The 15304-nt window shown below is 37.4% G+C and overlaps 1 protein-coding gene across 1 annotated transcript in view; it reads left to right on the forward strand.

Moving 5' to 3' along the window:
- Positions 1–15304, forward strand: part of ZNF385D (zinc finger protein 385D) — a gene marked incomplete at its 3' end in the record, with an annotated part of 344731 nt that overhangs the window by 62722 nt on the left and 266705 nt on the right. Inside the window, exon 2 of the mRNA XM_080925977.1 lies at positions 12555–12697. Coding sequence (XP_080782103.1) covers positions 12555–12697 — 143 coding nt within the window. The remainder of the gene's footprint in view (positions 1–12554; positions 12698–15304) is intronic.

A 15304-nucleotide genomic window follows, 5' to 3' on the forward strand; every position in this document is an offset into this window, starting at 1 on the left:
TTTCTCCAGCGTTATCTTTATTTTATTCACTTTACATCTCAATCATGTCTTGCTCCTCCTTTTCTCCCACTCCCACCCTCACAAATGCCTCCCCTAATTATCCTTATCCTGTCTCCTCAGAGAAGGGAGGATGTCCTTGGGTACAACCCCACCCTGGGACATCTAGACACTGCAGAACTAGGCACATCATCTCCCATTGAGGCCCAAGCAGGCTGTCCAGGTAGAGGTAAGGGGATTCAGTGGAAGAGAACAGAGACTAAGACATCCCCTACTCTACTTGTTATGGGTCCCAAATGAAGACCAAGCTATACGTTTACTAAAAATGTATAGGGAGACTAGATCCAGGCCCTGCATGATCCCTGGTAGCCCAGTCTCTGTGAGCTCTTATAGGCACAGGTTTGTTGACCCTGTAGGTCTTCTTATGATGGCCTTTACCCCCTTCAGTTTGCTCCATCTCTCCCCTATTTTCCACAAGACTCCCTGACCTCTGCTTGATGATTGGCTGTGGATCTCTCAATCTGAATCTGTTTGCTTCTAGATGAAGCATCTCAGAAGACAGTTATGACAGGTTTTTCTTTAAAAGCATAGGATAGTATCATTAATAGTGTCAATTCTTGGCTCTTTCACATGATATGGGCCTCATGTTAAGATAGTCATTGGTTGGCTGTTCCCTCAGTCTCTGGTTCATCTTTATTCCTGCACATCTTATAGTCAAGACAAACTTGGGTTTAAAGGTTTTGTGGCTTGATATCTTCTTTTCTCCTTTGGAAGTCATCTTAAAAGCATAATCTACAAAGCCCAAATGTTATCCTGTTCAGGGCTTAATTTTTAGGGATTAATGTTAGAATATTTTAATGGTGTCTATTTGATGTTCAGGGCTTAATTTTTAAGGATTAATGTTTTAGTATTTTAATGGTGTCTATTTGCATGTGTCTGTGTATTTGAGTCCCGGGACTTCAGAGTCCACAGGGAATACTGAATCTACTGAATCTAGCATTACAGAAGCTTGTAAGATGCTTGACATGACTGCTAGGAACAGAACTTTCTTTGGTCTTCTGTAAGAACAAAAAAAAATGTACTTTATAACTGTGTCATCTAGGTCCTGCTTACATAATTTTTGAATGTATGTAGATGGACATAGATAAACGATTAATAGAATTTGACACTAATGAGTTCTATAAGACAGAGGTCTTAGATAAACTGGAAATACTCATTATAATGGGTCCAAGAACTAGAAAGAAACTCGTATCATAGATGTCTGTCTTTGACCTCTCAGAGCAATGGAGAGAATGTGACTGTTAGATATCAATCATCTCATCTAAACATACATAGCTATGCTTGAATTATCTACTGCATATGTTGAGTGTCAATCTTACAGATCCTTAGTTTCTATAATTAAATAGCTAAGTCATTGAAAACTAACAGAACTGTTTTAAAAACAAAAGCAAGTATTTCTCTCTCTCTCTCTCTCTCTCTCTCTCTGTGTGTGTGTGTGTGTGTGTGTGTGTGTGTGTGTGTGTGTGTGTGTATAAACATATAGGTTAATATGTTAGAGGTTTTTTGTTTTCCATATTATCATTATTTGAAATTTAGGAGGTTTTTAATGATTCTGTTTATGGTTCACAATATGCCAGGATCAGTACTAAAAAATACTCATTTATGATCATTATGAATAATGTTTCTTTTTAATTTACTTCTAATTGAACTTACAGCGAAACTAAAAACTCAGAGGAAAATTCTTTAACATCTAACATTAGCTAATTCTTGCTTCTTTGAGCTAAGGTAATACATGGAAATACATTTGATAATTTGAAATGTTTGTTCATCCTATGCTGGTCAAGGGGTCTCTATGTTGTGGTCTTCAATTCAGTGGAGTGGTGAATTGAAGCTGACTAGGAAAAAAAATCTATATTTTTTTTAACCTTGATGCTGTTCTCAGACTTCTGGTTAGTGTTTGGCTTTTCTGAATAAAAGATTTTCTCTAGAAGCTATCTCAGCCGTTGGTGTTAATGTTTATCTCTGCTGACATGACTCATGGCAAAGCTGGCTTATATTGTCTCTTCCTCATATGTTTTTTTCCTTAACCCTTGTGCTCCCCTGCTCTGTGCTATGATATACTTTATTTTGCCATGATACAGATGTCTTATATCATGCACCTTGCTTCCTTAGTGAGGACTTTCTCTTCCCTGAAGCTCTTAGAAATAATCCTCTGATTAAAAATCCCCATACCTGCTTTCTCCTGGCTATTTGAATATAAAAAATTGTGGGTCATTTCCCCTAGAAACAATTTCTGCTGCCACAAATTGCTTTTACAATTTTATGGGAATCAGAAGTTGGTAGCTGTTTGAAAGAGAATGAGGTATAATATCATCAAAACATGCCTTTAAAAGTAGATATCTCTGGTTTCTAATTCTTCTTAGCTGAACCACTTAAGAGGCTGTTTATATTCAATAAAAGGATCCCATTAACCGACGTTTATTTGTATATTTACCTGTAAGTTAACAGTAAGAATGTCTTTATTGCTATGTCAGTAAGATTTAAAAACTGTACAAATAACATCTTTTATTTCTCTCCCCCTTTAAGTAAATAATTTTGCAATTATACAATTACACAAATTCTGTTAGTAGCTGATTTTACATTTGTAAGTGACTAAATTCTTAAGAATTAGAATAAAATACAATATTAAACTTTTTTTAAAGCAAACCTGCCAGAAGAAACATTAAGACCAAGACTAAACAGAGCACAAATCAGCACAATTAGAAATGTTCTAAAAGGAATAAAATCAGAGTTTCTTTTTGCAATTATAAAGTTCTCAAAAGATTTCCCCCAAACCATGGAAACTAGAACTCACAGTTCTCATACATTAGATGCCCCTGGACACTATGACATGTGCAGGTCCTTCAAGACAGCAAGAATGCCCTTTTTGCTGTTCTTAGTGCATCTCTTTTAATCTGAGTGTTATGACAGCAAAGAGGACTTTCACCCAGTGCAAGTATTGGAACTTCTAAGGAGTTATAGTCATGGTCGTCATACTAGAAGATCAAATTTAAATGTTAAAAATGGAAATACTGAATAAAAGCATTTGAGTCAGGCAAGTAATCCAAGAGGCAACATTGGCGGATGCAAGTATAGCTTCCACTTGGTTGTCTGTATTGTGTGGAGTGAGATAATGGAATTGACTGTACATGTTACAAGAAGTAATAAAAGTCTACCATTTCAGGGTGTTGTAGATTGAATAAGAATGGCTCCAGAGGCTCATAGGTTTGAATACTTGGTCATTAGGGACAGAAACTCCTTGATAGGTATTAGGAAGGATTGTGATTTTGGTGTACATATGACCTTATTCAAGAAAGTGTGTCACTGGGGATGGGCTTTGACATTTCAAATACTCTAGCTAGACCTAGTATCTCTCTATTCCTACAACTTTCTAATCCTGATATAGAGGTCTCAGCTATTTCTCCAATGCCATGTCTGTTGATATGCTGCCATGTTTCATACCATGATGTACGCAGGCCCCAATTAAATGTTCTTCTTTGTAAGAGTTACAGTGATCATAGTGTATCTTCGCAGTCATAGAACACTGACTAAGACACATGGTATCTAGTCAGCTTCAGTGTATTTACAGTCTGCAAAGTGCTGGGTTATTGACTTGCAGCTCTGATGATGCTGGCCCCAAATACATATTTTTTGATTTGTAATGTACAACACAGTAATAACATGTGACTAATAGACATGTGTAATATTGATGTGGTTGAAAAATGAATTTTTATTTAATTTATATTTAAGATAGCCTCACATGGCTAATGATTACCATCTTGAATATCTCAACACTAGAACTTCTTTAGTGTGTGGAGTTGATTGCTGAAATTAGGTCAAGGAAATCCTCTCTAGGAAAATCTTGCTTTTGGTTGTTCTCTACCACTAGCTGCTGACTGACTATTGAGGTATGCCCCAGGTGAAGTCTTAGTTTCCAATGAAATAAATAATTAATTCAGGAACAAAATGTTATGGGAATATTTGGACGATTCCTGGGCACTCCTTACAACCTCTCCAGGTGTCTTCTGCTGTCACAGGCAATCGGGAACATCATTTAAGTCCACGAGACATTCCTTTTTCCTTCCAATTAAGAACTCACTCAGGATATCTGTACCTGAATACTTGTGGATCATGGATTCAGTAGTGAAGTAATCAAGCTAGCTGAAATTTCATTCTAACCTTCTTTCCCAAATTAGCTTTAAAGTTAATTAATGTAATATTCAAATAGCTCAACATAAACAGAAAAGAACAATTTCAATCATTCAATCATCTTTTCTTTGATGGATAATGTCAAATCCTTAACTATAATCCATGACTTGGACATGAGTCAGGGTTTACAGAAAAAATGCTCTACTCTGCCCTGACCCATGCTTTAAACTTCACCCATCCCTAGCATCAAGAGTAGTCCCTATTCTTCTTGGGTTAGCTTTATTTTATAGTATAGAATAGAGTTTATTCAAGGTATGGGGAAGGGAGTTACAAGGATAGTAAGGGCAGAGAAAGGCAGAGAGAGAGAGAGAGGAAGAAGAAGAAGAAGAGAGGCTGGCCATGAGCATGGGGAGGGAGAAAAGGAAATTGGGAAAGAGGGGGAAAGGGAAGGGAAGAACAAGAGCAAGAGCAAGAGAGGGGCAAGAGAGTTGTGTTAGCTTTCTAGCTTTTCCTCATTGAGATCTTCAAGTTCGCTTGTCAAGAGCAAGTCACTGGAGGTCGATGAGAAGAGGCTACTGCAAGCAGAATGTGTTACACTCACTCTCTACAAACAGCCAGTGTGACTCAGAACTCCCAAATATGTAGACAATTAAAGCACAGCAGTGAAAATCACACTAAATGCAAACCTTACCTAGAAATAAGTTTCTACTATATTGTTCACTTAGGAATGATCTAAAAAGGAGAATGTGAATGAGAGTTTGAAACGCTAAGATTTAAGGGGAAATAGGTATCATATACATGGACTAAAAATAATAATAGAAATTTATAGTGATTGTATTTTTAGCCAACAGTCTTGAGCATTTCAGAGGCAGTCAATCAAAGGAACATGACAAATACATGCTTGATTTTCTGATTAGGGATTAGGTAGGTGGCAATTAATATAGTCTCCAGTGCTTTAGAAGTACATATCATATCATTTTTCTGTTTCATGATTGTTTCTCAGAAAGAGACAACACTAGTCAGCATGCTCACATAGTAGATAAACATTTGGACTTACCTTGGTTGTCTTCTTTACCTTTACAAGAAATCTTTTCATTTTCTTTTTATTTTCTACTAGTAATGAAATGTGTTTGAAGACAGCTGGTTTTAATCTTTTTTATATTCTTTTACATTTATCTTTACATTACAGTTTATTTAGGTTTGCACAATCACCAGCCCAAGATTTCTGGCTTTAAAGCATTTGTTATGACTGCAAGAAAACTGTCCTTTATAACATCAAAAAGTCAAGCATATATAATATTTTGTTTAACTTTTATAATATCCTTTTGTGTTTTTTTGTTACTTTTGTAGTTTAAAGCTATTTTTGTTTTCATTAATTTTTTATTGGATTTTACATATTACATTTCAAATGTACCCTCTTTTCCAGTTTCCCCTCCAGAAACCCCCTATCCCATCCCCCTGCCCCTGCTTCTACAAGGGTGCTTTCCCACCTACCTTCAGACTCTCTTCCACCTCCCTGCCCTGATATTCCCCTACACTAGGGCATCGAGCCTTGACAGGACCAATGGGCTCTCCTCCCACTAATGCCCGATAAGGCCATCCTCTGCTACATATGAGGCAGGAGCCATGGGTCCCTCCATGTGTACTCTTTGGATGGTGTTTTAGTCCCTGGGAGCTCTATTATTTTCAGAACATTGAGAAGTTGTAGGGTTGTTCTCCAGAGATCTTCTAATATTTTTTTCTCATTTGGGAGCCTTGGAGTCTTGATTGTCCTAATTTAATCTTCCAAGTATAAGAATAAAAGGCTGTACACCATACTTGACTCTACAAATGAAAGATTCTAATAGAAATACAGGAAAATAAATGTAAATACTGAGTGAGATATATCAATTTATATTAGTATCAAATAACTAACTCATTATAATCTAATACTGTGCACAATGTTCTCAGTATTTTCTATTTTGCATAATTTTAAGTCAGTTAGAAATTTAATCATTGCTTTGTTAAAATATATATTTATTCTTTGTCTTTAAATTTTTTGACACTTAAATATTGAACAGGTTATAGGCTCTGATATTCTAATACATGTATACATTTCAAATAAGTATAACAATATTTACTTAGAATCATTTATCATTTATCTGTGGTAAATTTTTAAACTGCTTTTAACTTTTTAAATTTTGCACATTTTTAAAAATTTATTTTTAAGTTTTTATTTTATATATATATATGTATATATATATATATATATATATATATATATATATATATATATATATATATATATTATATCCTGACTGCAGTATTCTTACCTCTTCTCCTCTCACACTTCCTCTGTCCCCACCCTACCCCCCAAAAAAGGACACATCTCTTAGGAATAGCAACTGAACATTGAACAACAAATTACAATTAGGCTAGTAAGACTGAGCACAAATCTTCATATCAAGGCTGGACTCAGTAGAAGGAAAAGGGTTTCACGTGCAGGCAAAAGCATCAGAGAACACTACCAACACCCACAACTTTACAAAACATACTCCCACATTTAGAAATCTCATAAATACCTCAAGCTATATGACCCATAACATTTATGCCAAGGATCTAACTCAGATGCATATAGGATCCCTGATTGTCACTTCAGTTTCAGTGAGCTGCTGTGAGCCCTATGGCTAGCTCATATTTAATTCCATGGTTGATGTTCTTATGGTATCTTTAACTCTTTTGGTTCCTAGTATCCTTTCTTCTCATCTTTGTAGGGTTCTTCAGTTTGCATATGTATGGCTGTGAATCTCTCCACCTTTTCATGTCAGTTAACTCATGACAATTAGGGTAGGCATCAGTTTATGAGTATGGCAGAATATCATTAGGAATTGTTTCTTCTTCTTCTTCTTCTTCTTCTTCTTCTTCTTCTTCTTCTTCTTCTTCTTCTTCTTCTTCTTCTTCTTCTTCTTCTTCTCCTCCTCCTCCTCCTCCTCCTCCTCCTCCTCCTCCTCCTCCTCCTTCTTTTTTGTCAGATATAGTTAATTATATCCTGGGTCTCTGAGCTGTTCAAGCCTCTGGTTCCTGACTGTCTAGGCAGTGTCTGGCATGAGCTCCTTTTTGTTGTATGGGCCTCAAATTACACTAGTCATGGTTGGCTACTCACATACTATAGGTCAAACATTTTGTGACTGGTTGTTGTCCAAATCGCTGTGATCAGAGCTTTGCTTGGTTATATAATAGGAGTGGTTTATGCTCTGTGTTCCCATACTAGAGGACTTCACTAGGAAGACTCTTGAAGATTGCAGGAGTTTCCACTGCACTAGGTTTCTACATCGACCCTGCCATTACCACCAACTGCTGCTCAATTCCAGTTTTCTCTCCCATTACTCTCTTCTTCTAGATGCCCCCGCCTCTACCCTTCTTCTCTGATTTTCACACACCTATAGGTCATCTGCAAAATCTCTTCCATTTTCCCTTCTCCCTTCAGGCTTTTTTGAAACACACACTATTTAGTTGTTATCTTGTACTTACCTATGAAATAGAAGTCTGAAATATATCTATCTCATTTAAGTAAATATGCCACCCAGTGACATTTTTATATATAAACAAATGCATGTGTTCAGTTAAATATGTATATAAAATATACATGTGGCTATATACAGATGTGTGTACTTATATTCATGTACTTCATTATAGATGAATTTGTCTGTAGATACTATAAAGATATTTTCCTATCAGAAAATAAGAAACTTATATTATTTTCTATAAATGCAAAATACATATTTGAATTTTTAGTACTAAGCTACATACTAAGATGAATTTGACAAACTGTAATCATTCTGGAATTCAAGTATTAACTGAGATTATAAAAAGGTAAGATAAAAAATTAAAAGATTGAGATTAAAGTTAAGACTGAGATTGATATCAAACTATTAGATTATCAAGCAAGAACAGAAGTTTTAAGATTAAGTACCTTGTTCTCTGAAAAACAGTACTCCATTCTTTAGCAATTATAAAAATATTAGTCTTTGAAGTAACTTTTTATTGTGGCCATTCTTCAAAGAAAATTACATAACAAAAGGTAAGATCTTCAAGAAACATTCAAAAATATCTTGACAACAGCTGTCAGAAAGCCTCAACAGCTGTTAGCATTTATTGTATTCATTAAAATCTGTCTGCACCAGTAGGTCAGGTTCTGAGCTAGGATATCCATGGACATTATTCTTAAAGAAGCTCTAGCTGATAACCACTGACTTGGAACTCCAAGATTTCATTGTTGGTTTTGCCTAAATAAGTCATTAAAACAAATGCTAAAGTTATCCTACTAGTGCTTTTCAAAGGGGATAGTTCATCTCAGTCTGTACTAATCAAAAACTAATTATTGTTCTCAAATTCACAAGTCAATGCTTTGGTGAAGATGTGGGTATCTTCTGAACATACCTATGTTGTGTCTAAATACTTGCTCTACCGTTCACAATTTGAAACTGTGGCTGTAAATACACAGCAGCAGAAACACACAGAAATAGAAGCAGATATGCAGAGGAATCAAAGGGTAATTTCGTTCTATCAGACTTATTTACTTTCTTTACTTCGATGATCACAAAGGGTTTCAGACTTGTGTGCTTTCTTAAAATCAATAAAGGAATTATTTTTATTAATTTTATGTTGATGGAGATATGTGTGTGCATGTATGTGTGTTCTTGGGGACCAGAAGCTTCAGATGCCCTTGGAACTGAAGTTATAAGAGGCTGCTGTGAGACATCTGACTTAGGTATTGGGGATAAAACTTGGGTCCCCTGCAATAGCAGGAGGAGTGGTTAGTCACTATGCCAACTGTCTAGCCCTTCATTGAATAGTTTTAAATTCAATCAATTTTTATAGCTAGATGGTAACTGATTGGAAATCAGACAGATGACATTCTATTTTTCTAAAGCTGTATTAATAAAACTATATGTGGAGTACATAGTGCTAGCTACACAGTCCGGAATGCAAGTCTTGATGAGAGTGCTTCGTGTGGTCCAAACAGCAGGTTTTAGCATGTGCTTTGCCATGGGTGACTCTTTTTGACAACAGTATTTGGCACTATTTGAAGGCAAATCAAAGGTAGTCTAACTCTGTGCTTTGCAATACACTTACTACATTGCCAGCAGGGCCTTTGCCACCCATGAGTCACAGACTAACAAGATCTTACTCCTAAGAGTAAAAGCGATCACTCTATAAACTTCTCAAAGTACACTAGAACTGTGTGAGCACTTGGTTGTATGAAACTATAAGAGAAAATAAAGTCCGATGTCTTATTTAATATGCCAGATGACAACACTGTCACCTGGATCTCATAAAGAATATTCCACTTAGTACTGCGATGGCATTGGCTCCACTCACCTGACTTCCCTGTATGTTGCACCTTAAGGGGAAATATGAGAAAACTTCCAGCTGGTCCTGGGATTTTAGGAATCTCAGTCCCTACTGAGGACACAACCCACTGTGTTGAATTGCCACTGATCTATTTACTCAAACATCTCCCCAACTTTTGACCCATCTGGGCCCACTCTTGTTTCTTGCCTCATTGGCTTTATTGTATCATAAGTTACTTCTGAAGTTTACCTCAATAACAGCTCTGTGGCTTGGCCTAACATCCCTCTTTCCTAGAACTCCAACAGCATTCCTGTTTAACATCCAAGAAGATACTTCAGTGCATAGTCTCAGCTATGCCTCCAGTAAGACCCATTCAGATCCTTGAACTCTGCTACAGCATTTTTTTTAACAACTTCTCGATGTTACATATACGTTCAGTATTATGTGTATTATATAAACTGTGAATAAATATTACTAAGAGTGGAATAAAATAAGACATGGTTGTCTCTCTGTATACCAAGGGAAATTGAGATGGCTTGGCAAATCATAGCCATGAAATCAACAGAGCTTGTGAATTTATTGTCGTTATGATATTGCGCAGACACACAGGTATGTCCATTACTATGACATAGTTACAGTAGCAAGGAACATGAACTTGTGTAATTCCCACTTCACAAAGACTCTATGCTGTTGTATTCCTTAAGAATATTAATAATCCCTGAAGTGTGGCTTTCTATAAGCAAAACATGATGGATAAAGACTATAAATAAAATGAGCTCCTGATTTGCCAAGCTCCACTTTTCTGGTGAGTGGCAAATAACACATAGTCCCATGTTCCCAGTGGTCTGTGCTCCTGGAGGTTTCTTTCTTTACACTGGTGGGAAGAGAAAAAATAAGTCTTCACAGTTTTCCCAGAATTTGAAACTTTTGTAACTCTTACATAGTCTTTTTATGTGTTGTGAAGAAAATTGCATTTGGTAGAGGTTCCTGAAGTGTATGCACAGATATAAGTCAAATACATACCTGCTCAGGGCTGGGGTACATTTACCTGGCAATCCAACTAACACATTCTTCATTCTTCTTACTTCATACTATGCTAGATCAAAACATCACCTATTCAATAATTTCTTCCCAATCACAAACCAGAGGAAGACTTAAAATAAGTAACTGTAAAATGCAGCCTGATCTCAAATTCTTATAATTATGAGTATAAAAAGATTCTTTAGGAACAATTTAAACAGCTAAAAAAGTTTTAACTTGTCATTATGTTTTAATGCAGATTGATGCTAATCTTTATTTGAGGACTTTTAAGACCAGACATAATTCTAAGAATAATAAGACCATAATAATATTTTCCCTGAGTGAAGTTTTTAAAAAAAATATTGAGGCTTAATATTAGTTGTAGACTTTTTCAAGTTGACTTTAGCCAAAACTTTTATTTTACCTCCTTGTTTTCTGAAGAGGTGTCAACCAAAACTTTATTTGAGTTCTTAAAGCTTTTATTAAAGGGGATCTTCTGGTAATACAGAACTCATGACAGGCTTATCTCCGAAATTTTATGGATTGACTCTCTAGGAAAGCTTATCCACCCTCTCAATTTACTGTCAGGAGGATAATAAAAGGAGTTTATGCTGTGCTGTGGTACATATAGACTTGCTATATTTTATTTTTATATCTTTTTATTTTAACATCTGTTCTCAATTCTGTGGTCTACACTTTATTGAAAAACAAAACAAAAACTGAGTTCGTTGTGCTTGCTAAAACTTTGTTTGTTAGCTTTGTTCTGAAAGAATATTTTAAGGGGGACTTCAAACTGCAAAAAAATAAATCATGATTGTATTTATTTGGCTCAAGCAGATTTTAAACCTGGAGTCTGGTGGTTCTTATGAACAATTGAGTCCTGTGATTGGGGCTTTGGTCTAGTTTGTTCTCAAATTGAAACGGTATGAAAGTAAGTGGTAAACCATGCCCTTGCCTACTGTCTTCTGTCTCTGAGAATTTTCTGTGAGCCAGGAAAATACCTCACTGGTTTTGTTTTCCTAATGCTTCTTGGCTTCTCACCAGCAGGTTTTTACAGTCTGTTGCTTGCCTCTCAGATTAGAAGAATGCTGGCATATTTTAACAGTTTCCTAGGATTCAAACAGTCTTTAATTAACAGAAAATTGGTGTTTTGGAAAGTTATCAAAATATGGGAGACAGAACACCAAGGCTATGCTGTATCCCTGTAGCTTCTAAGTGCAGGACTGGGTGCTCCTTGCAAGCAGCTGCCACCCTACTGGTGTACAGAGGGGACCTGTGGTGGTGGAACACTCTCCTTGTCTGCTCATTGGTGCTGGTCTGAATGCCTCCCACTCAGGACTGGGGTGGAGACAGTCAGTTGTTGAATTGTCATAGCTCCAGGGTACTGAACAGCTCAGCGCTGCTGGGCTTCTAGTGCCCGGTTTGCTGGCTTTTTAAATCTTACTGTAGTCAGGACATTGAGGTATGGCTGAGGGTTCGGTTTTTGGTTTTGGGTTTTTTGGTTTTTTTTGGTTTTTTTTTTTTTTTTTTTGGTTGTTGTTGTTGTTTTGTTTTGTTTTGTTTACTGTGCCAGACTCATGTCCTTATTCTGCCAGGGTTTTCAGTGTGTGAATGGAGCAGGGCTACAAAGAGCCCCCGACTTGTAGCAGGTTCTGAGCAGGCTAGTTTTCAGAGAGCAATGGGAGGGCAATAAGGGAGTTTAGCAGGATTCCCTTGGAATCCAGAGAGCTTTGTTAGAGATGAATGGCTGAATGGTACTGAGTCCCAGGAGGAACAAAAGCAAGTGGTAGAGGGTGGAAGAGTGAGTGATTCTTACATAATCTCATGGTAACAATCCCTGGGAAAGGAGCCGCTCACTTTCCTCTGGCTGCCCAACTGGCCAAATTGTCGCTAATATGAGGAGATTCTCTGTCTTACTTTTTTCCAGTGACGCAGAAAGCTGTTCTAAAAGATAATGGTGGGTTCTGCTTTTTGCCTGGGGTCCCTGACTATCCCCTTTGCTCTTGTCTCTACAGGTGGCACATGCCAGAGCCCCGCTCTCCCAGCCCTGATCCGTCCGCCAGCCCCTCCTTTGCAGCCATCACTGGATATTAAGCCGTTTCTTCCCTTTCCTCTTGACACTGCATCAGCAGTCAACCTGTTTCCCAATTTTAATGCGGTGAGTGTCATATCCAAAATTTCACCTGTCTGGGATGAATGATAAGGCACAAAGGATTAGGGGGGTGGGGCGGGAGAATCAGTTACTGCTTCTCTCTTGAAGTATTGTTTATCTGTGTGTTTCTGTGTTTCTGTGTGCCATGGTGAAGTTGGGTGTCCATGTAGAAAAATAATGTCCAAATAACCGGGTTCCTGGTGTGGAGAGTGAAGAAAGAGGTTGGTTGATTAGTAGTTATTGTCATCTGTGCCATCTTTTCTGTAAAGCAGACAGACTGGTATTCTTTTCTGAACTTGAGACATTGAGACTGAACAAATTTATTATGAAGTGCAAATTGTGAAGTTCAATGTGGCTTTTTTACATGTTGAGTCTTTCAAAATGCTTCAAGTCTATAATTCTTTCTTATTGTAATTCGTGGACCACGAAAGTAGTCAGAAATGGAGATGGTTCTCCCAAATCTCTAACTTCTGTTCAATGAAGTAGTTGTGTGTGTGTGAGAGAGTGTGTGTTTGCGCACACGTGCACGCACTCTCGAGCATGAATAAAAGCTGGCATGTTACAATGCAAGGACCACTGTTGTAGAGGCGTCATCAATGCAAAAAGTTTGAACTAGTACCTTCCCTCAGAGGCTAGGGTGAGCTAGTTCTCTCTCTCAGAGGCTAGGCTCTTAGCATGTAGCAGCTGTAAGGTTGGTGGGACAGTATGATTAGTTTGCATATTGTAACATTATATCACTTCTAGAATAATCCTTCAACTTTTAAAATTGGAGATCCCCCTTTCCTCTAAATTCAGAGACCTGTTTTTCTCTAAGCTCAGAGACCCATACCTCTGAAGTCTACAAAAGCATGAAATTTCCTTTGTTCTGTGTGTTGCTGTTGGATCTCCTATGAAGGTTCCCTATTCATGAGTGGTACATGTTTATTCATCTGAGACACACAATAATATTAGTTTGATAAATCCAAAAATTGTGATGCATTTAGTTTATGAAGCTCTTTCCTTAACTAAAACCCACTGGGACTGGGATAGTTAGTGGCCTCAACCTGCCGCACCTTTTATTCCCAGTCCAAGCTGAGTCGGGTCAAATATTTCCGATATCATTTTATTGTGTTATTGTTGTTGTTTGTTTGTTTGTTTTACTCTGCCAGAAGCCTTGTCAGCACGACTTCAATTACTTTTTTATTTCTATTTTCACTGTTAAAGATGCCTGTAAGTTGCATTCATCATATTAATCGTCAATCTTTTGTGTGTGTTTGTGTGCCATGAGATAGTCTATCTTTTATTTAACATTTTATGTATTTAAATTTCAAATGTTATTCCTTTCCCCCACATACCGCTTCCCATCCCCCTGCTTCTATGAAGATGTTCCTACTCCCACCTTATCGCCCTAGCATTCCACTACAACTGGGAAGGCGGGCCTTCATAGGACCAAGGGCCTCTCTTCCTATTGATATCAGACAATGCCATTCTCTGCTACATGTGCAGCTGGAGCCATGGATTCCTCCATGTGTACTCTTTGGTTGGTGTTTTTGTCCCAAGAGGTTCTGGAGGGTTTGGTTGGTTGATATTGTTGCACTTCCTATGGGATTGCAAAACCTTTCAGCTTCTTTAGTCCTTTCTCTAGCTCCTCCATTAGAGTCCCTATGCTCAATCCAATGGTCAGCTGCAAGTATTCTAATGTGGGTTAACTGTGAGTATTCTAATGTGTATCCTTAAGGCTCTGGAAGAGCCTCTAAGGAGGCATCCATATCAGACTCCTGTCAGCAAGCACTTTTGGTGTCAGCAAAAGTGATGGGGTTTGGTGGCTGTATATGGGATGGATAACCAGGTAAGACAATCTCTTGAAGACCTTTTTCTCAGTCCCTGCTCCACTCTTTGTTCCAGTATTTTCTTCCGTGAGAATTTTTGTTCTCCCTTCAAGAAGGACTGAAGCATCCACATTTTGGTCTCCCTTCTTGAGCTTCACATAAATTGTTTCTTGGGTATTCCAAGTTTTGGGTTATTATCCCCTTATCAATGAGTGCATACCTTGGATGTTTTTTTGTGACTGGGTTACCTGATTAAGGATGATATTTTCTAGTTTCATCCAGTTGCCTAAAAATTTCATTAAGTCATTGTTTTTAATAGCTGAGTTGTACTCCATTATGTAAATGTACCACATTTTTTGTATCTATTCCTCAGTTGAAGGACATCTGAATTCTTTCCAGCTTCTGGCTATTACAAATAAGGCTGCTATGAACATAGTGGAGCATGTGTCCTTGTTATATGTTGGAGCATCTTTTGGGTATATGCCCAGGAATGCTATAGCTTGGTCCTCAGGTAGTACTGTATCCAATTTTCTTAGGAACTGTCAGATTAATTTCCAGAGTATTTGTACCAGCTTGCAATCCCACCAACAGTAGAAAAGTATTCCTCTTTTTCCACATACTTGCCAGCAACTGCTGTCACCTGAGTTTTTGATTTTCATCATTCTGACTTGTGTGAGGTGAAATCTCGGGGATGTTTTGAGTCACATTCCCATGATGACTAAGGATGATGAAAAAAATGTAGGTGATTTGCGGTCATTCAATATTCCTCAGGTGAGAATTCTTCGTTTAGCTCTCTACCCCATTT

The sequence above is a fragment of the Micromys minutus genome, assembly GCF_963924665.1.
Source record: "Micromys minutus genome assembly, chromosome: 12".
Lineage (NCBI taxonomy): Eukaryota > Metazoa > Chordata > Mammalia > Rodentia > Muridae > Micromys > Micromys minutus.